General features: G+C 37.5%; 2 protein-coding genes across 3 annotated transcripts; both read right to left on the bottom strand.

The window, feature by feature from the left end:
• Positions 1–16: 16 nt before the first annotated feature.
• vps26b (VPS26, retromer complex component B) lies at positions 17–5,033 on the bottom strand. Of its 2 annotated transcripts, none has more exons than XM_034113046.1 (6): positions 4,370–5,033; positions 3,199–3,355; positions 2,866–3,030; positions 2,195–2,373; positions 1,964–2,106; positions 17–1,032 (listed from the first exon to the last, which is right to left on the bottom strand). In XM_034113046.1, the coding sequence occupies exons 1-6, from the start codon at positions 4,590–4,592 to the stop codon at positions 895–897; spliced, it is 1,005 nt and encodes a 334-aa protein (XP_033968937.1). In that variant the 5' UTR covers positions 4,593–5,033; the 3' UTR covers positions 17–894. The 2 variants fall into 2 exon arrangements, with proteins under 2 accessions (XP_033968937.1, XP_033968938.1); XM_034113047.1 differs by having other exon boundaries at positions 2,195–2,370.
• An 852-nt stretch (positions 5,034–5,885) lies between these two features.
• On the bottom strand, positions 5,886–14,311 carry jam3a (junctional adhesion molecule 3a). Its single transcript, XM_034113225.1, has 9 exons — positions 14,134–14,311; positions 9,309–9,380; positions 9,118–9,231; positions 8,775–8,927; positions 8,208–8,410; positions 7,556–7,655; positions 7,237–7,363; positions 7,074–7,125; positions 5,886–6,995 (listed from the first exon to the last, which is right to left on the bottom strand). The coding sequence occupies exons 1-9, from the start codon at positions 14,195–14,197 to the stop codon at positions 6,960–6,962; spliced, it is 921 nt and encodes a 306-aa protein (XP_033969116.1). The 5' UTR covers positions 14,198–14,311; the 3' UTR covers positions 5,886–6,959.
• Positions 14,312–24,500: the final 10,189 nt, after the last annotated feature.

The raw sequence follows: 24,500 nt of genomic DNA, 5'->3' as shown, positions 1-24,500 counted from the left end.
CAAAGTCTGAGATCTGTTTTTTCTTCCATTTGGCATCAGTTTATTTCACTTCAGGGACAAGGAATACTTGATTAGCATTTAGCAAAAGATAGATAGTTCTACTGTAACTCTTTCTCTGGTTAAAAGACTAAACGTATGTTAAAGAGGCAGGAGGATTTCATTTGCTTGGTACACTTAGGCACAACTTTCAAGTCTAATGAAGATGTTACAGAGGATTTCATACTATCAGACCTTAATACAAACACTCTTTCCTAACACCACTGGAATGCTGATGCAAAGCACATGAACATGAATGGTCACTCTGTGGCATCCTGTAATGTATAATCAAAGTACACAAGCTGGAACAGGATAAAAGGTTTTAGCTAGTCATATTTACAAATCAAAACAAGACAAATGTGTTCAGCAAGATAAAGCAGTGCAAAGTTATCTCAGATTTCTTGACCTTATAACAGTGTTAGGAATGCATTTATTAAAGGTGGAATGTTGGAGATACATTTCAGAAAATGCATGAAAAATTCAGTTGCATTGATTAAGAGATTAGAAATTAGTTTACTCCAAAAAAGCATTATTTAAAGAAACGGACAGCTTAAAAATTCCATAATATCACGTGAAAGGTTTTAACACAGTGGATATTGCAACAGATGATTAGTTTGATTCCCATTAAAGAAAAGAAAATGCATTATTGAAGGACAAGACCAGCAGCCTGAAGCTGCTTCAAATGCCTCATGCAAACTGTTTCATTGTTCACATACTGCATGTATTACTGCATGTCGGTCTCCCTTCTTCCTCCCTTCACCAGCAGCGGCTACTAATAAAACGGCTGCTTCACCAGGTGTAGTATAGTTGACGGTAACCTCCGAGTCTAGTGGACGAAGACTGGAGGTCTGCGGCCACCTACCCGCTCTCCTCCCTCGCAGCCTGCTCCAGAGCGCTCTCCGAGGCGGCCGAGCCCTCGAACCTCTGAGAGGCGATGGCTGCCTGATGGGACATGCTCTTCCTCACCACGTCACCCTTCCTCCACAGTGTGATTTCCTGCATAGGTAAGGGAGGGGGGGGGGGAGAGAGAGATGTTTTTCAGTTAATATTAATTTATTTCAATGTTTACTGACTCCTTATCCATAGAAAGGTAAAAACCATGTCAGTAATCTTCGTGTTGCTCTCATCAGTGATGTCACTTTATTTTATCATCATATTATTTATATTTGTCTATCTACTGTCAACACACATGCCATTATTAACTAGAGTGGATTACTGTTATCTGTTGTCTAGTCAGTGTTGTATATTTAAAACAATTTAATTGATCTATTAAACTTTTTGTGATTTGCTATACAAATACATGAAATAAATAATACATTTAATGTATAGCTAAATGAAATGCTATACTGACTACGATTGTGTGTAAACAAAAAATAAGATAACAATTTTAAAGCAAAACAAATAAGTAGCACTTCTTCACAGCTAAAATGAATTCTTTAAAATTGCTACTTTACTCCAAGCAACAGACCAAAACTAACATATTTCATTTAAAACAAAATAAAACAGAACAGCAGCAGGAACTAGAAATGTTTCTCTTTGGCTTGACAAACAACCCAAATGACACATGTTTGACAATCAATTTACGGTTTTCGCAACTATTACTGTTTTTGCAGTAAGTATACAAACATCTACCTGTTGTGCTATTTTATGCAGACAGAACGTGATACATTTAATGTGCTGACAGACATTAATCAAACTTCATAAAGAGAAGCTGTTCTCAAGATTCAATGTGTCCTCTTTATGTAGCTGAGATCTAATCCTAAATGTTTTTCCAAACAACCTAATACTCAGACTACATACTCAGCTTCTTACAAGTAGTATGTACAGCAGTATAATTGGGACACAGCTAGTATTTTCCAAGAATGTTTTTTATATTCTTTAGAAGTATAGGCATTAGTGAGATTATTATGAAACATCAGAAACCTACCTGCTGTTTGAAGTAGCGTCTCTCCTCCTCGTCGATCAGCACCAGGTTCAGGTAGTAGCGCACAGAGAACTTCTTGTTGATGTCTCGCATCGTGGGAGTCAGATCATAACCAGCCAGAAATAACCGGATGGGAATGGACTCTCCTGAAATATGAAATACATTGTTAGAGGTTGGATAATATGAATATTCACTTTAGTAAAATAACTCAAATTACTAATAACTGCCGTTTACCCCTGACCGGAGCACCGTCCATGATCTCGTATTTGGCGATGGTGTCGTTCTCGTGGTACACACTGGGGCCAGTGCCTGTTGTCTCACGCTTGATGATGTCAATCTCCATGTGCTTAATCTTAATCCTCACCAGCAGGAAATAGATCTTCCCCACAATTACATCTTTCAGATGGTACCTACAGTAGGGGTCAAAAGAAGACACAAGCAGAAATTAAAATGAGGGCGCTTAATAACAAGTTGTTTAGTAACTGCGTACTAATGTTTGCTTTAAACACTTGGCCTCTGGAACTTGCAATCTGCTAAAAGTTTATAGACAAAGCGAATAGTTAATTAAATATATTAGGAATAATGAAAATAATAGTTAGTTGCAGCCCTAAACTCCATGACTGATGTGGTTATACACTCTCTGAAACACACTAAACCACTATTGTACACTCTTACACTTGTGTTTGCTGAAAGCCATTTAGGAACACTGTGTTTATTTTGTCTTCCGAGTGTGGGATTATTTTCTGAACTGAATTTGCAATGATTTCAAACTTTGGGTTTAAAAATGTTCTTTCTAGAAAAGACACTTAACATAAACAAAAATGTTAAAACTTAAAAGTCGGTTCATGTAAATAAATGGCAACAGATTATTCAGTAATGGTGTGTTTCATCCCTATAATTCTTACTTGGATTTGTTGTACTCAAACTCAATGTGCAGACAGTCCTCAATGCCAACTTCCATTTTAATGGAGGAGTTGAGTTCAGGGTAGGTGCTCAGTGTGTGGACCACAATGTCCATCTCTTTACTGATGTCATTTAGTCGTCTGGTCACCGTGGCACGAAGAAAATATCTGAAAATGGAAAACACAGAGCCTTTAAACAATACTGTTCCACATATAACCAATCATTTAACACCAGGTGTTAGTTAAAATGCTCTGTTTGCATATGAAAGGTTAGAGAGTGACACTTACAATAATCTATTACACAGCCTATAAACCAGAGTCAATCATCAAACACACCTTAGTTTGACGTTCTGGCCTGTGTAGGACTCGTACGGTTTTTCCACATGAGTGAACTCAAAGTCGAAGGTTTGCGATTGAGTTATTTCACCCGGTCTTGCAAGATCTTTCACCAGGGAAACAAACTCATGATGGTTTCCTCTGTCGTAATACAGCTCTAGAACAGAAAGAAGTTATCAACAAACACAATATAAGATAAACAAACTTTAAGATTCATTTACCCCTTACATTGGAAACTTTCAAAAGGCTCAGATGTTGTAATAAGAGTTTTGGGCAGATATGATATAATATAATATAATGGGCCATTTTGTCTTTCTATCTTAATGTTATGTTTGCTGTGATCCTTGCATCCATCAACAGTTTGAGATTAAACTTCAATATCACCTTCATTTTTTGTTGCACTTTAAGTTATTTATTGGCCCCTATCTATAATGTTCTATTGCTTGGAGATATTGTTGGGAGGGTGTTGCTATATTTCTGTCACAGTCATGGCAAAGGTCCAAGGATAATATATTGATGATGCCAGAGAGGGCCTGGCCCCAGCTTCTGCCTCTCATACCAGTCTCCAGTCTTAAGAATACGCGTGCAACATTTGTAACACGGTTTTTAAACATAACCCATTGATTTTTCTAGCTATTCTGTTATCTGAACAATACAATAAGAGTTTACACAAGTTGGTAGCATATACATATGGCTTGCGTTTAACAAAAAAATGTGGTTAGAACAGTCTTCTGGAAATATTTTCAGTAAAGTGGTAGTTGTAATTAAAATACGTTCCCCATGTTTTAACTTTGTGTTAGCCTTTATCTTTTTGGGGGAGATTCGGATGCTAAGCTCTGTGACTCTAATGTTATGATGATTGACAACTTGATAAACACACCTCTTAACAACATCTTAAAGTTAGCTAACCCTATTACACAGAAACAGTTCATTTTTATAACTACATATGCATAAAGAGATAAGCAATGTGTATTCATATTTATTTTAAATGCTGTTCAGTTTCCACTCCCCATAACAATGTGTACTCTCCCTACTTCCTAATCTAAATGCTTTTTATATTTATATTCCATAACATGGGTGTTGCCACAGGATTGACTGTGTTGTTTACATGAACTGTATGAAATCATTGGTAAAAATATGTATACAAATATCTTAGTTTTTTTTAACCTACCTATTTGGCCAACAAATTCAATTTTGATGCCCTGGTGCTCCAGCCTCTTTCCGGGGTTCTTCAGTGTCACATTCACCTTTCCACTGACAGTCTCGCCATCATAGAAAAGAAAGTATTTATCTTTCTTTCCATCTTCACTTTTGTGTTCAGCTTTCTTCCGCGTTTCAGCGTCATTCAGGACAACATCTATTTCTGCACTTTGCCCAAAACTAAAGAAACTCATCTTGCTTATCGTAACGCCTTGTTAGCAAACTAATACAAAAACCCTTGCAATGTTTTGAACTAGAAAAACACCAAACACACAATAAGGCCTGTGTGCGACCTCAGTTCCCTATCGGAGCACAACACACACTATTCAACATGGAAAAAGTCGACGATATTTGACAGAAAACTCAACATTAGCTACATGTCCATACCGACGAAGCAAAATAGCAATACGACGGCACAAGGAAAACGCACAATAACACGTCCATCAGCAAATTAGCAGCTTCCCTTTTTCTTCTGTTGACCTGAATATCTTGAACGGTCCACACAGGCCACACACTAGTCTGCTCCGTAGTGATGGCAAGTTTCGCTGTGTGAATGTTATATTACATGTTTGTTTTCTGTAAGAAAAGACGTTGAATGTTGTCAAATGATCAGGATGTACGCCACCTGCATTAGGTTAACTACTTCCGGGTGGATGTTTTTCAAAATAAAACCTAATGATGGTTTCTGAAACCGGAAATAAGGCCTTCTTTATATTATTATATTTATTAAAAATGTATTGTTAGTGGTGAAAAAATAAGTATTCAGCCCCGTTTTTGTTAATACAAGTAGCAGTCCCACACTGAAATCACAGTCATAAATTCATATTGTTTAACTTTAACTTTTTTGAGTACATATGTTTACCTCTAATAAGACACACTGTAATAACAACGTTTCTGTGCATTCATTTATTGTGAATACATGTTTTCAAATTGCTATATGGAGACTATGTATATAAAGCCATGGACCTATATCCTCTACCATGAACATTACATGTTACATTAATATCTTCTCATCTATTACATTGCATATTTGTTTAAGCCATACTGTTTACCTTAACACTATCCTTGGACAATGTGTACATTTCTCTGCCAATTGCAACTCAAAAAACTGCATAGCTCTTTCATTTTAATTCAGATATATTGTATATATTTTTATAGTGCCGCAATTTTCTTCTATGTTTCTTGATTATTGTGATTGCTTCATTTTGTATTTCATTTTCTCATTCTATGTTTAAATCATGCACTAACACAGCAAAGCAAATTATTTTTATGTGAATAAAACAGAAACCTGCTTGGCAACAAACATATTTCTATCTCTTTACAGTTGACAAACTACTTTATTCTTTCATTAGCCTTTTTCAAATAGTTGGATGTTGTTAATATGTTCCCCTATGTTTTTCTTGACACCCGCCAATGTATGAATGTTTCTTAGCTTTCTCAAAATCAATTTGACAATATGCATGAAACATTTGAGTCTTCACAACATGTATGGTTCAAACGTATTTAATAGTACCAAAATAACATGAAAATAAAGCATTAATAACAACAAAAAACAGTGGACATTATACAACATTTCCTGAGTTGTTACACAAATCATTGACACTAATGTTTGAAATGACAGGCTCAACACTGTTAACACACTGAACAGTAAATACTGTAAATGTATTTCCAACAAACAGTTTTGATGCAGTATTTACAATAAGGTATGGAGTGCAATGTATTAAAATCAAAAGAAAATGTATGCATTTATTTACATTAAATACTGAGTCAAAACTGGACAATATGTCCAATACTCAACCAAATAATTAGTAAAGCACAGAAGGTCACTTATACACAGAAACAGCACTCCATAAATCATACTTCACCACCTTTATAGTACATATTGACTTTGCAGCATACTGGGATATATGGTATTCAAACTCACGGGTTACTATGTACTTGTTTAACTTGTTATCATCTGTGAATATAAGAAAGGCTGATAAATTGTGCCTTCTGAATTTGAGCTTATGAGCCTTTTACAGTCTGCTGCCTATTGCCTGTATAACGACAGTATATACAAAAAAGGTTTCAACTCTTCCCAACGTGAAACAAACGCAACAGATTTATCTTAAGAACAAAGATAATGTAAAGGAGTTCATTGTGTTTATTGTAAAACAATTTCTATGTCCTCAGTAAAAAGTTTAAGAATTATAAAATAGGATTTGTTCCAAAAACTGTGAAGGAATGTAGCTCCCAGCATCTTCTGCGATGACACCGTGGGCCAATTATCAAACTCCACAAAGTTGCAAATGTGTCAAAATAAACGAAACTAGTAAAAAACTAAGCTTTTAAATCAGACAGAGACGAAAATAAAAAATGCTACCCAGTTATAAAAAACAAGAAGTAGGGCAACAAAATGATATTATAATACTTTGGCAATCAGTTGACTTGGATTTGATGTGCATTAGAGAATAATGTGCCATTTCACACCTCAAACTTCACCATCTGGAGCATCATTGTAGCAAGTTAACCTCGACAGTTGTAATTAAGTCCTGCTTCCATGTTGTCCTCCGTCTCAGCCGTCAAATTATGAATGAAGACTTGTGGCGAAAATGGCCCTGTGAAGAACAGTAATTATAAATTGAGTATGCACAACTGATCCTGAGAGTATCATTTGCTGTGTTTGTTCTGTTTACCTCATCTGCATTGCCATATTCAACACCCTCATTCTGTGCTGGCCAGTTGTAGCTAAAATAAAGAGGATAAAAACACATAATAAAATAGCACATCCTTAACGTATTGTGGCATTAAAGACAGAATAACATATTGCCTCTTTCCTTCTTCAAAGTTTACACTCACTTTTCGTTATGCCCTTTTTTAGAGAAGCATCCACGCTTAAGGGAATGACAAATGGTGCCAGCCAAACCGAAGAAAACAACCACTCCACCAAAGGACTTGAGGAAAATCCCCAGGATGTCGACGTCATCTGAAAGAGGACACAGAGTTAAGTTGCCGAAGATGTGTCAACTATTATGATCTGTGTTCCTGTAAATGTTGTTTACATGTATTTAACATGGTGCTGAAAGCTATCAGACCTTTGCTGCTGATCCCTAGAAAAACTTAAAATAAACTCTGATATCTTGTGTTGGATTGAAAATAGTGACGTTTAGACACTCACAGACTTCCATCATTTGTGAGGGACACTGTGCATATCCGGCATCATTCTTCGCCTGGCAGTAGTACTCCCCTGCGTCCTCCTTTTTCACTATTCGAAATTTCTAAAAAGACAATTTCAGCATTTTTTCAGCGCAATGACAGACAGCTGCATTGTCAACACATTTCTACTGTTCATTTGGCTGAGGATACATTTTTATGACATTTTGTAAACACTTGCTAGTCTTATATATCGGGTTCTTACATTACATTTTTATACATGTTTGTACATTTTATGATGTTCAGTTACATGCTTGTTATTTTATGATGTCTTTGAAGTAAACACATAACCGCAGCTTGGGATGCAATATTATCTTTCTTTCATTTGCCAGTTTTAGGTTTAGCTTCCTCTCTGGCTTTCTTTTCATGCATGGAGTAATCCTGCTATTAGTCATACGATGGGTAAGGTTTTATTCAGATTAAGCTTTTCACATTTACATTAGATAAGATTTAATTTATCCCTGATACTAAAGAGTCCCATCCACAAATAGAATATAAAAATTGAAACTACTTGTTCAACATTTAATTGACATAGATGCTATTAGAGATAGTTCATTTCAAATATTGTAGTGAACGTAATGTTAAATATTGCTAATCCTAATCCCTGTGTTTCTCACCAGGCCTCCAGTGTCAGGGTTGATGCTGTAGGAAGTGTTGACCGGCTTGGGGGTGTTTTTGGGGTCCTGAGCGAGCTCCTCGTTGTTGTGGAACCAGCGGTACAGAGGAGCGGGGAAGCCCTCGTTCTCCAGGCATCGCAGCTCGGTGGATGTTCCAACTGTGACCGCCTCAGGCACGCTGCAGCGCGGAACAACAGGTTTCACTGCACGCACACGCACACGCACACGCACACACACACACACACATGTATTAAAACAATCACTTGAAGCATTAAGTATGTCGAATAATCCTTACTGATAAAGCACAAGCACTGATCGACTGAATTAGTGGAACTGCTGGCTGAAGTTTCATATTTACAAGTTTTCATCTACAGTTGACAAGGAAGCAAATAATCGGTCAAACTGTTCCTTTAAAAAACCATAAAATGAGATGATACGGTTTTAATATAAACACTGAAATGCAATTATAATTTTCTGTAAATGTATTAACGTGCAACAAGGTACATTTAGATGTATTGTAAGTCAATCATAGCCCTTTCAGTGATGTATGGTTCCCGCTCCCAATACCTCTCACTGCGAGACTAATCAGTATCTCATCAAAGTCTCTCTGATCTTCGATGGCGGCCACCTCGCAGCGGTACTCTGCAGTGTCAGAGCGGGTGGCGTTGAAGATCAGGATGTTGGCCGGCTCTCTGAGCTGAGCTCTCTGGTCCAAGTCCCCTTTTAAAAGAGGGAAAAAACACTTTACAATTGCTCATTCATATACACAGCCTGACTTCACAGTTGGGAAAACAGAATTCAATGCCAAGTTCTTTCAAGGTGCCATTCATTCAGCTTAGCTTGAGTCCTGAGACATTACTTTGAAATGCTGCGGTCGAATGGTGGATGGGTTTTCTTTCAAGCGGTTTACCTGCTATCCTGTTTTGAAAGTATACGTAGCTGGGGACACCGTTCTTAATCTTTTTCCATTCAATCCTCGGGTTGTTTGTTGAGATGGACTCTATTAAACAGGTCAGCTCGATTGCTGTGGGGAAAACAGAATGCATCAGGAAAAGAAAAGCTATTTTCGCTAAATAGGTTAGTGTTTTTTTAGCAACTCACGCTCAAACTCATTCGCCCACACAATCTTGTCCATGGTTCGGAGGATTACCCCGAGTGATGATGGGATGAGACCTGCAAAATAAAAAAAGAAGACACTTAATGCTGAGTAACCCTGATGGCACACACATGAGTTTTCATTAGCAGACATTATCAACTGGGCATGTTGCCTAATAACCAGTGGATTAGAGTGATAAATATAGAACCTCTCAGAGAGCTGGAGTAAACATTTCTTAATAATCACTTCGTATTTCTGGTTAACAAGAAAAACACCTGGGGCCAAAATGACTAAGATTTAAAAAAAAATTAAGATTTAAGGCATAAACTGACTCAGATTTATTTATTTCGGCCCTTTTATAGGGCTAAATTGGATAACAATTTGGCTGGTGATGAAACCTGGAAGCAGAGAGCAAGTTTTACCTGATAAATCAACGCAATACAAATATGTTGTTGTTTTTTCTTCTTTTTTTGCTTTACTCTTATGCAATTCATATTGAATGAAACCATGGCTAAAGTCAAAGTGCTGACTCTCAGCTTTTACGCTCTTTGACGCACTCTGGAGAGCTAGTGTGGGAGGAATGTTAGACACAGTCTCTACAGTTTGGGAACAATGCAGCAGGAGAATAAGCACCATCATTCAGAAGTCAAACCAAGAGTTTTTAAATGCTGAAGTAAATCATCTGACCCAGTCTAACTGAGCATTTGTTTCAATGACTGAATATCAAAGGCAAAAAGCTCCTGAAAACACAAGTCAAGTCTCAAAATGGATCTGCGTATTAGTCAATTGAAGTAAAATAGAGACATTTCTCTCAGAAACTAAGTGGATATGGTTGTCTGATTCAAATCTGAATTGAAGCGTATGAGCATGTGCAATGCTAGTTCAATATCACTAGTATTTGGATGACTATGTGCCTCTGAGGAATAGCTGTAATTGGTCAATGATGAGCCACTCATTAGATTAGAACATTGTGAAACATTGAAAGATATTGGTTTTATTTAATTTAATTTCAGGTTTAGTGAAAGCACTTCTTCCCTAAATGGTGACACTCATTTACACTGAGGTTTACAGGATAAATAATGTATCAAAATCCCTGAACAAAACAAATCAGGAGCATGAACATAACTTGTCAGCGGGAAAGTGCTTAAATTGGAAGCATATTTAATCAACCGTCGTGTTTCCCCCCGGCACAAACAACACATGAGATATACTTATTTTAAGGTCAATGCTTGAGTGCACTGCTTTGAGCAATCAGTGTTATTTTCTAAATGCCAGTTTAATGGCAAGGGGCATTATTCACAAGTTGTGTCAAACATGGGCCAGCCGAATGCCGATTTAAGGGGAAAATGAACGAGAGCGGATCAAAGAGTGTGCAACAACGAATTAAGAAAATGTGAAAATTACAATTTATAGTGTACACATAATTCCACGTGTCTGATTTTAAATGCTGATGATAAAAAAGCAGGTTTCCGCATTCAACTGGTACCCCATACTCAACCTAGTGTGTCGATGCCACTTCCTAAAGCAATAATTACTGGGTACACATGCGACTAACAGCAACCATGCTGAGTAATGAAAGCATTATGGCTCCCAGTGGAGTAAGGGGTTTTAAACGATGGCTGGAATTAGATAACAATAATTATCCATGCAGGCCTTGTACAGACATCCCCTCCTGTTTGCCCAAGGCACTGTACATTCTGACTAACTATCTATTTATTCAGATCAGCCCCATTACCGCACCAGTGATCCTGTGATGTATAGTTAGCATGTTAGACGATGAAATTGATGAAAATGTGTGTCCTGCCAAAGCATCCGCTCATATAGCACAGCTGCGGACACTGACTGAGGAGATGTGACTCCCAGGTCTCAGCTTCCGTCTCTGTTGCTGACTTTCCCACCCTGTACATCAAGAAGCTATATTTAGCCCAGCTGTGACTGGACATCCCGGGAGACACGGAGAGCTCGTCCAACAAATGCTCCCTTGGCATATGTGAGACAGACAGAAGAGTTGTGGGCTGAATCTACAATGGCGACAGAAGCTGTCCTCATACTGCAAGTTTACATGACCAAAAAAAAGGAGACGAAAACAAAACCTCAGCGCTTTTGTAAACTCAATCGTTTGATAGAAGCTGCTACGAGCACACTGCAGAATCATTACATTAAAACAACAAACAGTGATCATTTCAATGATTACAACATTGAGGTGTGTAATGTGTTATTCTAAGTTCACAGGAAATTCGTTTTTAATAATGCTGTTCTGCTGAAGCACTGTGTAACAAAACCTCCTTAGAGGTTTGTTGAATGTCATCGTAATCTCTTCTCTCTTTGGCCAAACATTACCAAAACTAACAACAAAATGTTCCATAGAAATCCTTCATTTTTACAGTCCAAAATAACTGATACTGAGAAGTTGGAGTATGGTGCATGCAAACTAGAGTTACAAAACTAAATGTGTGCACCAACTGCACAATCAGGCACGTTGTAGACATAATTCTTTTTCTTAAAAAAGTAGGCCGTGGGAAAGTATAACCACCGTTAATTAACATGACAATGGCGAGCTAATTACTAATACGAGCTTAGAATAAAAGCATTCGCACAACAATGGTTGGTCCCCCAGTGACACAATGTAGGTTTAAGAGAAAACAATATTTTTGAATTACGAAAATAATCTCAGCGCTTGCTGGAAAGCAAACACAGGCTCAATTTTAATCCCTGTTTTTTTGTAATGAATAGACAAAGTAGGTCTGCAGTCTGTTCTGAGAGAAATGCGCTATTAAATGGCCACATTCGGAAATCCTCTTATGCACTATAGATGAAAACAACATGCCTATTACTGAAACAAGACAAAAATAGTTGAACCATGCATCTATAAAAAGCTTTTCCCCAAGACATTCCAGTGAAATCACTGCAAGTATGCTGAGGGCGGAGATAGCTGCAAGCAGCACGGAGAGGTGTAGGGGCCAAGGACCATTGGGATGCACAAATTATTGGAGGGACTGTTTCAAAAAAACTAATCACTCCATTAGAAAACTATGAGGCATCCATGTTGTCCTAAGAACATGAGGAAAATGTAAGAGGGACTTGAAAACTGTTGTTTTGTCATCTGAATACATTGTAGGCAACATAGATGACACTGATTAGGAATAAGTACTGACACTAACCCAGAGGACTGCTCCAGTAGGTTTCATCTTAGCATTGTATGTGCCACGCTTCATTAACTAATCTTAATACTACATCCAGTGCAGATCCCACATTTTACAAGATACCACATTTTTAAGGATGAATTAGTGGGAGATGTTAATTTACCGTTAGATTTTTTTCATTTGATGGACTGCTGTTTCCATCAAGAACACATTTTAATGAAAGGAAATTAACACTATTTTGCTAATTAATTAATTTAAGGTTATGTAACCTGAAAATATTTGGGGTTTGGTATCTAAAAAAATAGATATAGAGATTCCTTGCACTTTTCACATTTTTTTTGGACAAAATCACAACAATAGTAATTTGTTAAGGTGGAATGATTTATCCAGGATTAGAGTTAAAATCAACTGGATGTGAAAAGATTAACATATCTTTCTCTAAAAAGTTTAAACTATGCACCAATGTGTGCAAGTTAAATGAAGCATACATTTAAAAAATATATATTAATTAATTATCTAAACCTAAGGGCAGTCTAAAACTGGAGGGCAGAATTTTAGACTGTTAACATTAATCTAAATACTTTAATTATTTTGTAGAGAGTCACCACCGTAGCAGCAGTATAAAAGATTCAGTGAGCTACATTTGCAGACTCAGTTCCAGAACCAAAACATACTGACAAGAACATAATAAATGAAGCCTTGCCTTGTCACCTGCGTTGTCATTTGATTTACGCATGCAGAGGAGCTGGGTCAAAGGTTCACCACTAACTGACGAAATGGCCCAATTTTTACCCTGCAGCTGGGTGACCTCGCACCAGCAGCAAACACCAGGGGTAGATGCAACACATCACCCAGGCCAGCATCAGCTGCATTGATCAGCTCCACAGCTCCAGCTGTTGTTGTTGGGCAGGGATGATGATGAGGAGGCATGTCATACTCTCCAACCTCCTACATGTCTGATTCTTCATTTTCAGCACACTAATAACACCACACTCACCATCATCAATCAGCATGTGACCAGTGACCACTAAAGGTCATACACACACTCTGGGGTGGGATTCAATCTGGATAGAGAGATGGCCTTGGACAAGTGGATTTAACAATATGAACTTGCATACATGTGATTGTCTGTTATTAAGCACTGTCTGTGCACAATGCACAGAGTACAGTAGATGTATTTTATTTGAAACGCTCTTGCAGATGATGTGATTTATGTTAGCCTAGGGGCTGACACGACAGGTCTCCTTATACTGTATGTCACCATGTATTTTTATTTTTATTTTTTCCGACCGTAAGTTAACGTTTTGCTTTCCTTTTTTGTCCTGGAAATGTCCTGAGAATAACTCGCTCCTACAACGCTGCTTTCCAACGGCTCTGGTCAGCCAACAGTCACATAAATTCAACCGTTAAAACATGACAGATGCTCTTACAACTACGTATTTTTTCCGTTTCACTTGCATTACAACAACGTACCGATACCGTAAACGGAAAAATACCCCAATGAATATGTAAACGTAAAAGAAAGCAATGCATACCGATACATCTTCCTTACAATGCAATATGTTTTTGTCAAGCTAACGTATGTGTCGGATCGTTAGCATTGACAACTCCGTTACAGCGTCGCCGCACCTCGTACAGCGCAACAACGTTATCATGATAGCATTGTGGGGAAAGAAGAATAACTTACCTAAGCTGGTGTAAACAACAAAACAAGCGATGAGTCGCGGAATCGCCATCTTGCAGAGTCTCATTTGTCGGTGACAGTAGCACACAGTCAGCACCTCTGAGAGGTGATGTTCACGTTATGAGGATGGGGGGCAGAACAGACTGGTGGATGTTGCCATCGACGAGTTTCCATAGCTACAAGCGTAGAGGGGAAAGAGCCCTCAACGATGCCTTACAGGCGGTAGGTGGAGCCAAAAATGTACTCTCCTCTTTTCTGTTAAAGTTAAATATAGATAAATGACACATTTCTCTATCAGTCAATGCTTCAACCTTTATGATAATAATTATTATTCATGTATTAAAAAAAATTGTATAATGTTGAGGTTTGGTCATTTGTTTGGACAAAACAGAGCATTGAAAAGGTCTCACTTTGGGCAAAAGAGCAAGTTATCAAATTTGAGAAGCTTGCACCGTAAAATATTTCCCAGGAAAAATGGTTAAATGATTATCAAACAGTTGGTGATGATCGACTAATCATGTCAGCCTTAGCTCTATTGTTAGATTTGCTGATAGTGTGTGTTCAAAAACATCTTGGTTTCTGGGGTTAGTAACAACAACTGACAAAACAAAGGAGTATTTGTAAATATTGTATTTTCAACTCAAGTGGAGTTGAAAATACAGTATTTTTCCTCTGAAATGTTGTGGAGTAGAAGTATACGAGGAATAAGAGATTCAATGACTTAAATACAATTTCCTGAAAGTAGTCAAGTACATGTACAAAGCACTATCTATCAGTGTCAAAGTGTTGTTGCCTGTAAGACTATATTGAGGGGTTCAACAGCAATAACACTCAGTACAAGGGCATCAGGGCGGAAGATGGAGGGTTCGCAGACAGAAAGTGCCAGGCACTGATCTCTAGAGTCAACACCATTTACTCATTTCGACCAGTACTCATGTGCAATCATTAAACAAAACAAATACGACCAAAATCAGTGTTTATGCAAAATATTAAATGTAATTTGAAAGATGAGCAGAATAGTGTTGTGATAGCAGAATGTTCATAAGCATCTAGAACAGGGGTGTCAAACTCAAGGCCCGGGGGCCAAATCCGGCCCGTGACTTCATTTTCTGTGGCCCCACAAGAGCTTGCAAAGAATATAATATGTTTATTATACGGTTACATGATGATTTACAGAAGCACGTTGCCCATAAACTACATGTCCCACAATGCATCTCAAATTAGACATTTTTTCTCAGAATTTGACTTTTTTTCTTCTAAATATGCCTTTTTTCTTAGAATGTGCCCTTTTCTCAGAATTTGACTCTTTTTTTTAAATGTCACTTCCTTTTTTTTAAATGTCACTTCCTTTTTTTTTTAATGTCACTTCTGTTTTTTGATTTTGACTTTTTTTCCAGCTTTTCTTTTTAAATCATTTTGGGACATTCTCACTGAAGAGACTTGCAATTATTTGCCCCAAACTTCTGCTTTCAGACGTTGTTAATTATGAAGTTATTACCCTATCAGATAATAATCCAATGCAGAGTTAATAATGTAATATAATACATTATTTTATATATATATTTATATATAAGTTACAACCGGCCCTTTGAGTGCAGCCATAATGCTGATGTGGCCCGCGATTCAATTGAGTTTGACACCCCTGATCTAGAAGTAGCCTATCCCCTGTTAGTAATTATATACTGTTGATCATTTAATATTCAAATAATGTAAATATATGTATTTCTATTGCCTTTAGACAAAGCAGCTGCTTAGATACCTGCAAACAGCAGGTGGCAGTGTAAAACCAGACATTATTGCAGCTGTCAGCACTGTACTTCAGTCAAATTCACTTAATTGCACCTTATTTGAGCATTTGAACAATAAAAACATTCATATTCATTTTTTTCATTATATGGTTCTTTAAAAAAACTGTTATGTTAAAGGAAATATAATAAATGGCTATTCTTTCTTATTAAAAACACAAGCCAAAATAATAAAACAAGTTACAGTAAACAAGATATTTGTTCCCTTTGAAACCAACTCTAGTCCTCCTACTAAAACAATATAAAACAAATCTTGCTGCACCATTTGAATCTTCCTGCACCTCCAAACCATCCTGGTGTCCACCGTCCACTGTGCAGTGTTGGTAATGTATGTTGCTAAGCAATCCATCCTCCGTTGCCCCTACTGGCTGCCCTTTATTGCATCTCATAGAACAGACTCAAGGGCCTTAATTATACTGTAATTTCAATGTAACATTTGTATCAAACTGGGGAAATTCTGAGGAGGAAATGGTAATGTTCGACTTGTGTGTACTTTAGTAAATTAAGGTGAATCTCATTCTCAGCCAACTAAAAAACAATATTGCAGTTGTTGCTTATAGATTCCTTAGTTTCCTGCAGTATGCTTTTTGTTGTACTTCAGTGTCGCATTTAGCACTGCAGATATCTTTAATGATAATGCAACCCTGTTTGTTTGGGATTTAATTTTCACTTTTCTATCCGTTCTCAAACCTGTGAGCCCTGTTTATTTAAGCTTCACAGACAGGTCTAACACTAACCAAGCTATTTAAGGTGTGCACTGTGTTGAAATAAGTACACAATATGAAAGCATATCAGCCTGCATTATTATGCAAAAATCTACTGTGAAATGAACCTGCACATTTTATAACACTCAGGTGCTGTATGAATAAAATACGTTTATATTTTACATTCTTTCCAATAAGCATTGACATGTACTACATACTAAGGAACACAATATAACAATTGCCACTGCGTTACAGTATTCAACACTTCCGATTTTCATAGATCTTTATATTTTACATATACCAATGCCTGTCTGTTTTACATTTTGAATTTCAAGACGTAAATGCCACAACAACTTTCTCAATTTTGTTTAATTTTGCCCATTCTGCCTCTGTGTCCCTCCTTCCAGCCACATTCCCACTTCCCCAAACCCCTATTGGGCTTTTTCATTCTCCACCATGTCCACTAGATGCCCTCACAGCTTCCTCATCCTGGTCACTTGACTCCCACATCATCCTGCTCACCTGTGTCTCATATCTCAATTACTCAGCATATATATACCAGATTGTCTCTTTTGCTTTTATAGGCCATACCCTGGGTAGCCCCCCTGGGTAGCCTACCTTGTAACCCTTTAATAATAAGTTCAGCCTTTAGCCTGTAGTTTGTAGCCTTCTGTATGTAGCCTGTACCTTATAACCCTCTGTAGCTTGTATGTAGCATGCAGCCTCTGTCTTGGCCTGTAGCTGCAACCTGCTCCTGCGTCATTCCGTCTCTCTCTCCTCTGACTCTGAGTCACCTCTGCTTGGACTTGCCGCACAACCGCCCCCCTGATTGTAAATGCTTTTAAATTTGCTTCCTTTGAAAAGTTGTTAAATATATTTCTTAAATGTTTAATGTTGTGAAAACAATCAAGTTAAACGACAGGCCTCTTATGCTTAGCCCAGGCCTCAGTCATGCTCTGATGCCGACACTAACTTTTGTTGTGCAAAATTGAGGTTATTGGAAAAAGTACTTTTGTTTGTTTTATTGCGGGGTTCTGAAATGCACCACCACAAAGTATTTAAAGTGTAACTCAATTAAAACATTAGGACATATGTTAGACCTGTAAGACATAAAAGTATAGTGCTAAACTGATCAATTAGAAACCCATTCAGAGAATAAAAGAACCGCAAATTCCAAAACTACAGCCTAATGCTAACACTTAAAAGACAGCCAAATGTTAACTTTTCTTGACATTTTTAATCTCTGTTCAAAGGTAAAGTGCTACAAAAAAAGCAATAGTATAGGCTCATATTGGGGCATGTTAATGTGTTTCATTGTAGTACATGTTCCCTATGCTTTAAGATAAATGAGTCAATGACTGGTGGCATTGATAATGGAACTCCTAGTCTTAAGTGATTCAAAGAAACGCTAATGTATACTACATATGGCTGTATACTGGTCATTAGTGTCCATTTCCTTGATGGATATTCCTATCTCTAAGTAACCTCCTGTGAGTGTCAAATCCCTGCTCTTTGAAGGTTACCATAGAGCTCCCAACCCCATTCTTGCTACCGTTATTACTGTGCATGTAAAGCAAGACATTTCCTATCCTGCTGATATTTCTGCTGCTTATTGTTTTTGTTACACTAACTCTCTAATTTAATAACTCTTTAATCTGTAGTCGGCAAACTGTTAAGAATCCCTGGGATATGTGAGTGCTATTTTTGGTCTCTGCTCTTTTCAGTTGGATTTTCCATATCGAAGATTGCATCTGACACACATTCGGCTAAAGCTTTCATTAAAAAGCTCCAGCCAGAAAGTGTCTCCCTGAAGCAGGAGTGGGACTTCTAAAAGGCAGCTCGAGGTTCAGATAGGAAGGCGGTTTAAATCTGCCAGAAATGACAATCAGAAGGGAAAGGCTCGAACAGAGCAGGAGAGGACAAGGTCTCACATCATGGTGGCTGAGTGAAGGGGGCAGGAGTGACTTTTAAATGTTGGATTCTGGGGGTTTCTTCTTTACTGGTGCTTACAGTTTCTATACATTTAATGCATGACTCATTTTGCATTTGAGGTATTATTTTCCAATTATCCCATACAAATATTTCCACTAAAAACACATTTGTAATATTTTCCATACAAAGAAAACCGATGATCCCTAAAAATAATCATAAAAGCTGTCCTATATTTAAATGTGGGATTTTACTTGCAAGTTGCAACAGAGTATTTTTTTTAATTGTTCTATTTTTACCTTTTAGTATAGGACCGGACTATTTCCATTAACGCAATTTTTGTATTAAGTATTCTACAGAGATTATTGCCTTCTGGTTGGCACATCCATTGCAAGTGTCCCCTAAGAAAAAGCTCACCCTGCAATAACCTCATTTTAAATGCTGTCTTGTCTTTTTTTAAATGAATAGGTCAAGCTTTGGCAAGAGCCAAGTTCCCAGACACACCACGATAATTAAATATCTACTGAAACCGTCTCGTTCATTTTATTTATTTATAAGATGCGGCCTGTGTTCAACTTAACTCTGTGTTGTATTATGCTCAGTATGAAGCAGTATCAATATTTCAGAGAACAGGAGAGCTAAATTATTACCTAAGTTATAATGTCATGACCTGCATTCAGTTGTGGAAGAATTATTCAAATCAAATACTACTACATTATAACAATTTGGCACTAAGATACGCCATTACAAGTAATTCATTCAAAAGTACACCTAAAAGTACTGAATTATTGGCAACAACTTGTACTCAAGTATCAAAGTAAAAGTACTGGTTATGCAGAATGGAACCTGTATGTGTTATATTATATTGGATCATGATTGATGAATCCATTTGTATGTTTAACTACGTGGTCAATATGAAAAATGTAAAGTTCTCTATCTAGTGTTGGACAAAAGTTTATTAGATTTTATAATGGTTTAGGTGAAATCTTAGTCATAATTACGTAATTTGGATTATAGCTGGACTCTTCCTCAAAACATTGTTCAAATATCATTTGCTCACTATACTACATCTGTCATGTAAGCCATACGGCGGTAGTAGTACGCCTTTTGCTTTCCGTTTGCTAAATCATTAACGCTACAGATACTAACCTCGACAATCCTGTAGGAATGATAATGTGCATTGAATAAATGTAGTCATACGTTTGTGGATTATTAAAGGTGCATTGTGTAAAGTCTCAACAGTTGGTCAAAAAAAGAGAATATCACTGATATTTAAATGTCACTTTTTGCATCGGCCCATAGTTCACATTGGCCATCATTTGTGTTTACTGAAATACATTTAAATGTGATTATGATAGCGTATCTATTTTTGACTAAATTAATAAATGTAATCACTGATTACAAATGTCAGCATGTAATTGTTGGTAGTTTTATTTCAGCTCTCTCTAAAGAACAGTCAAACTTCAATAGCTATAGTTATATTAATCATTTGGGAAGAGACTATACTGATTTACTAGCAAGCTGAATCAGTTTGTGTTGCCAAGCACTTAGAACGTTTTTTAGATTGGTCGCAATGGGATTATTATGCCCTCTTTCTTTTTCAATCACAAACCGATTCTCCCCTCGGCCACAGTAATTGAAATGCTTGTTCGTTCTTGCTAAAGGGATGCGGTCAAAAGAGTTTCGCACATTTCATCACATTGAGAGAGGCTAAATGGCGCTGTGATGCTATACAGAACAAGAATCAGAAATGATCAACACTGCATCTACAGCTCAATTATCACTGTGGTAAAAATAGCTTTCACAAGTGTGCTGAAAGATGCACTTGGGGGAAAAAAAGTTTAGAAACTTAAAGATTTCAGTGTGATGAGTGTTGGCTGGCAGCTTTAAATAAGATGTTCACCTTTCTTTAACACTGACATTTTGTTTGGAATATAAATTAACTGATTGTATTTTAATTAGACTAACCAATACGTAGCTCTATTCCTGGCAGTTCAACTGTAGAGAGTGATAAGAAACCATGGCAACCATACAGGTTACCTCCATCTGAATAAGGTTCAACAACATGATGTTTAATCGTGACAATCACAGTTAAGTGTCTTTGAATGGTAGTGCAGGAAAAAAATGTAAAATTTGCCAGAATGTAACTTGGACCTTAGAAAACATATCATTGCATTATTTCATTTTCTGCAGTGAAACAGCAGCTACTGACGGGGTTCAGTACACCTAACAAGACGAACGGTGGCGCTTCACTCCTCCCGTATTTTACTCACAGATCCCCCATTTAAGTGGGCTGTTCACAGACTCCACACTGAACATGACAAGTGATTCTGATGTGAGGAGCAGTGCAGAGAATGAAAGTGACTTTGAGGCCCTAAACCCTGCTGCCAACGCAACACAACGCATGTGTCATTCACATGGGCTGCTCCATAGACTTATAGAGACAAAAATAAACTGTAAAAGCAGAGCAGTTGAGTTGTTTCAGTCCTGATACTTCAATTCAAATCACATTTTTCTTATAACCAAACACTGCACATTAAAGAAGGTGTTGAATAACAAACTGCATAATTCAGTGTAGACTTTTTTCTCTTTATTCTTCACCGGTCCTTTATACTGCCCTCAGTTGTAAGTTCCTATCTCAAGTCTTTTAAAATCAGCCAAATTGGATACTGTTATCTATTAATTATAAGTTTCAGCAGACAGCATACTGGATTCTCACAATACAGGCAATTTACAATTCCCACATCAAAGAAGTATTTACTATCTTAGTTGTTTTTAGCTTGCATAATGAGCTACGGTTAACTATTATCAATTATTAATTATTAAATGTCAGAAAATGTACCAAAAAGGTTTTAAAATGTCATATAGTCAAAAAGAAAAATCTAAATCTTGACAATATTAAGTTTGTTTTCACACAGTAAATGACAAAACAGCCAGCATGTCATCTTTTTATTTGAGAAATTGGAACCACAAAATGAAAATCATTTTTGTTTGGAAAAATATGAATTTCCTTTCAAACCATGGCCTTTAATCAACACATGATTGCAGTTCTACTAATGACAGTAAACACCTTTGCTGTTAAAAGGAGGACAGCATGTCATTCAAAAAGAGAAGAGAAAGAACCAAGAGGAAGTCAGATCTAACAAGGAAGAAAGTGGATTCTTATGGACTTCATCAGAGAAATCAGGCTATTTTTGGGAGTTTTGCCACTGAACCCAGGAGCTGTTGGGGAAACATTTAACTTTCCCCTTCCCAGTTAAAACCTGCAATCCGGTTATCTACTCTGGCCTGTCACCCTCAGATAAGTTATTCTCACTACACCAATATCATTTCCCCTCCTCTTGCACTCTACACCCACACACTACACTCTGGACTGGAAAAACAGAACTTTACAACTTTACTTTCACACATCCCTATCCCCTGAACTACACTCTTAACCTGAGTGACAAAAGACAAAAAAAGACTTCTTCCCCCCCCCACACTCACTCACAGTCAATCCACATGATGTAAACAATCGTAGGCTCTCGGAGTCACATAAGTGATTGATGTTTTGTGAGTTAATGTGACTTATTTGTTTGTGTTTTTGTATCTACTGGATTTAAGTTTTTCTGATAAATGGTCTGTGACATGAGTTGTTTGTTTAATGTACTGATTATTATTTGGGGTAAAAAAATACAGACATTTTATGTTGAAAGTGAATTGGTTGATTATTATTTTTCCTTTTGTAAACTTCAGTAGCTAGGTCACCGGGCTATCCCTCTGTTTCTGCGTGTTTAAGCATATCATTTTTTGACAGCTGGCTATATTAAATATTCCTCTGTCTGGCGCCCAAATTAAATGTATTCGTTCAGGGATAACACCTACGCTACACAACAATGTATTATGTTATGTCCAGAAATCTGATTGCAATTAAAACCTTATGTGCACAGTGAATGTATTATTCCTAAAACAAATGTTTGACATCTTTTAATGATAAATAAGGATTAGTACTTGTTCAAGTCTTGTTGATTGAGGTTTTAAAAGATGAAAAGGGATGTTACATTACTCTAGGTTGTCCTGAATTACATTTTAACAACCATAAATACACACAAAAATGAAGCTGGTCTCTTGTGCAAGACACTACTGACCACTACTGGTTAAAAGCATGAACTATACTTGAAAGCAGCATGTGACTCTAAGGACATGGAGAGCTTGAAAACACCATAAACAGACATGCAGCCAAACATCTGTTCGGCAGGTTAGTCAGCTGCAGGCTGCTGGGCCCTCAGTGTACACATCCATATGTCTCTGTCACTGAAGCATCTGTGGAAGCTTTTGGGTCCATGCTTAGTCACACCATTGGACAGATAGAGTATGAGAATAAAGGAGCAGTGCAAGCATTTACTTTGTTTTCACTTGGACCTTAAGGATTAGGAATGTCATAATTGTATATTTTGGATGAGTGATACCATTATCTCTCTTAAAAACACAATTTAGTGGACCAAACCGACGTTTTCGAACATCAAAGAGTTGCCTGCTCACAGTGGTGACAGGCTGAGAAAATCCCACCGGACAGTGACCCTAAAAATAAACAGAATATTCTGTTCTTGAGGACAAATATACATTTTTCATTCCTTTTTATTGTTGGCAGGACACCTGACAAACTACAGATGGAGAGACTCTGATCTTGCCTTGTTCCAGCGTCTGTCAGAAAATAATAATATGTTGATCTATTTATTCATTGCTGCTCAAAAGACGGCTATTGCTGAAAAAGTTAACGCATTATGTCTTTAGTTTTCAATCCTTTTTTTACAGTGCAACCCTGAAAAACGTAATTGAAACTTCCATTATTCTGATAATTGAGAGGCTGCCAACATGCTTAAAGATCCACATGAGGAACTCAATAAAAGAGCAATCTGATACATCATGCATATAACGAGGGATATGACCGTTTTCTGCAGAACATAATCCTGTTTTTTCTGTGCAGAAAAAAACAGTCCCTGCTGTATTCAACATTTCGAAACATTCTTGTTCCCTTGCTGCCCTTTGGTAACACAGCCAGCTAATCTCCCTTGACAGGCCTCAAAAACTAATAGATTTGTTGCATAAGAGATTATCTTAACGGCTCTTATCTTTCCTCTGCTCTGGCTTGTAGGTAATTTTATTATGGAGAAAAACAGAGAAACAATCTCTGCTGCTGCCTATATGAAGCAAATGCCATTATGTCGTGTGTGTCGCTGTGGAAACAGGCTTATCAAGGCTCAGGCTGAAGAAGGTATAGGCCGACATGTTGTGTCAGCACTTCTGTAACTTTAGGTGAGGGTTGGAGGGGGCTGTGGAGGTAATGTGACCTTGTTTGCCATGCAGCAGTCACAGCACAGTCCTGCACACCTCCCCTGACAGTAATTGTGAGAATCTGACGGACGCTGCCTGCGCCTTCAAAATGGCTTGGTCATTGGCGGTAACAATTCCTCCGTGCAGCCCGCTGTGGAGCTTTAAATGTGAAACCCTTCATTTCTCACCTCACAACTAGAGAAAGCTCCCCGACACAGAGCTTTTGATAATTGGGATCTATAATTTATGACTCATAGCTTCAGTTGTGGATGCCATCAAGTCTTCTGCTGAGTATAGCTTCCCTTCCACCAGCAGTCATGTAAATGTTACAGAGGTTTCTTCAGCGTTCAACATTGGAGCTCCCATGTACAGTATACCTTCTTACACTGTAACATGCGCAGTACAGTATGTGTGTGGCCAGCTGTGAGGGAGGAGCTGAGAGCATCACTAAGATGCTAGGCTCCAAATCTGATCATCACCCCCTCTGTAAAAAGCTGTCGTTGTTTTAGAGTAGGCCTTCCCAACATTAGACTTGAAACCTTTGAAGAGCATCAATGTTAAATGTGTCTCCATTACACGTTGACATTCAACCACTGAGTAATGTTACCTTCTCAGAGTC

This window comes from Trematomus bernacchii, unplaced genomic scaffold (genome assembly GCF_902827165.1).
Source record: "Trematomus bernacchii unplaced genomic scaffold, fTreBer1.1, whole genome shotgun sequence".
In the NCBI taxonomy this organism is placed as follows: domain Eukaryota; kingdom Metazoa; phylum Chordata; class Actinopteri; order Perciformes; family Nototheniidae; genus Trematomus; species Trematomus bernacchii.
The sequence above is the reverse complement of the archived record's forward strand: the minus strand, read 5'-3'. Positions and strand labels throughout refer to the sequence as shown.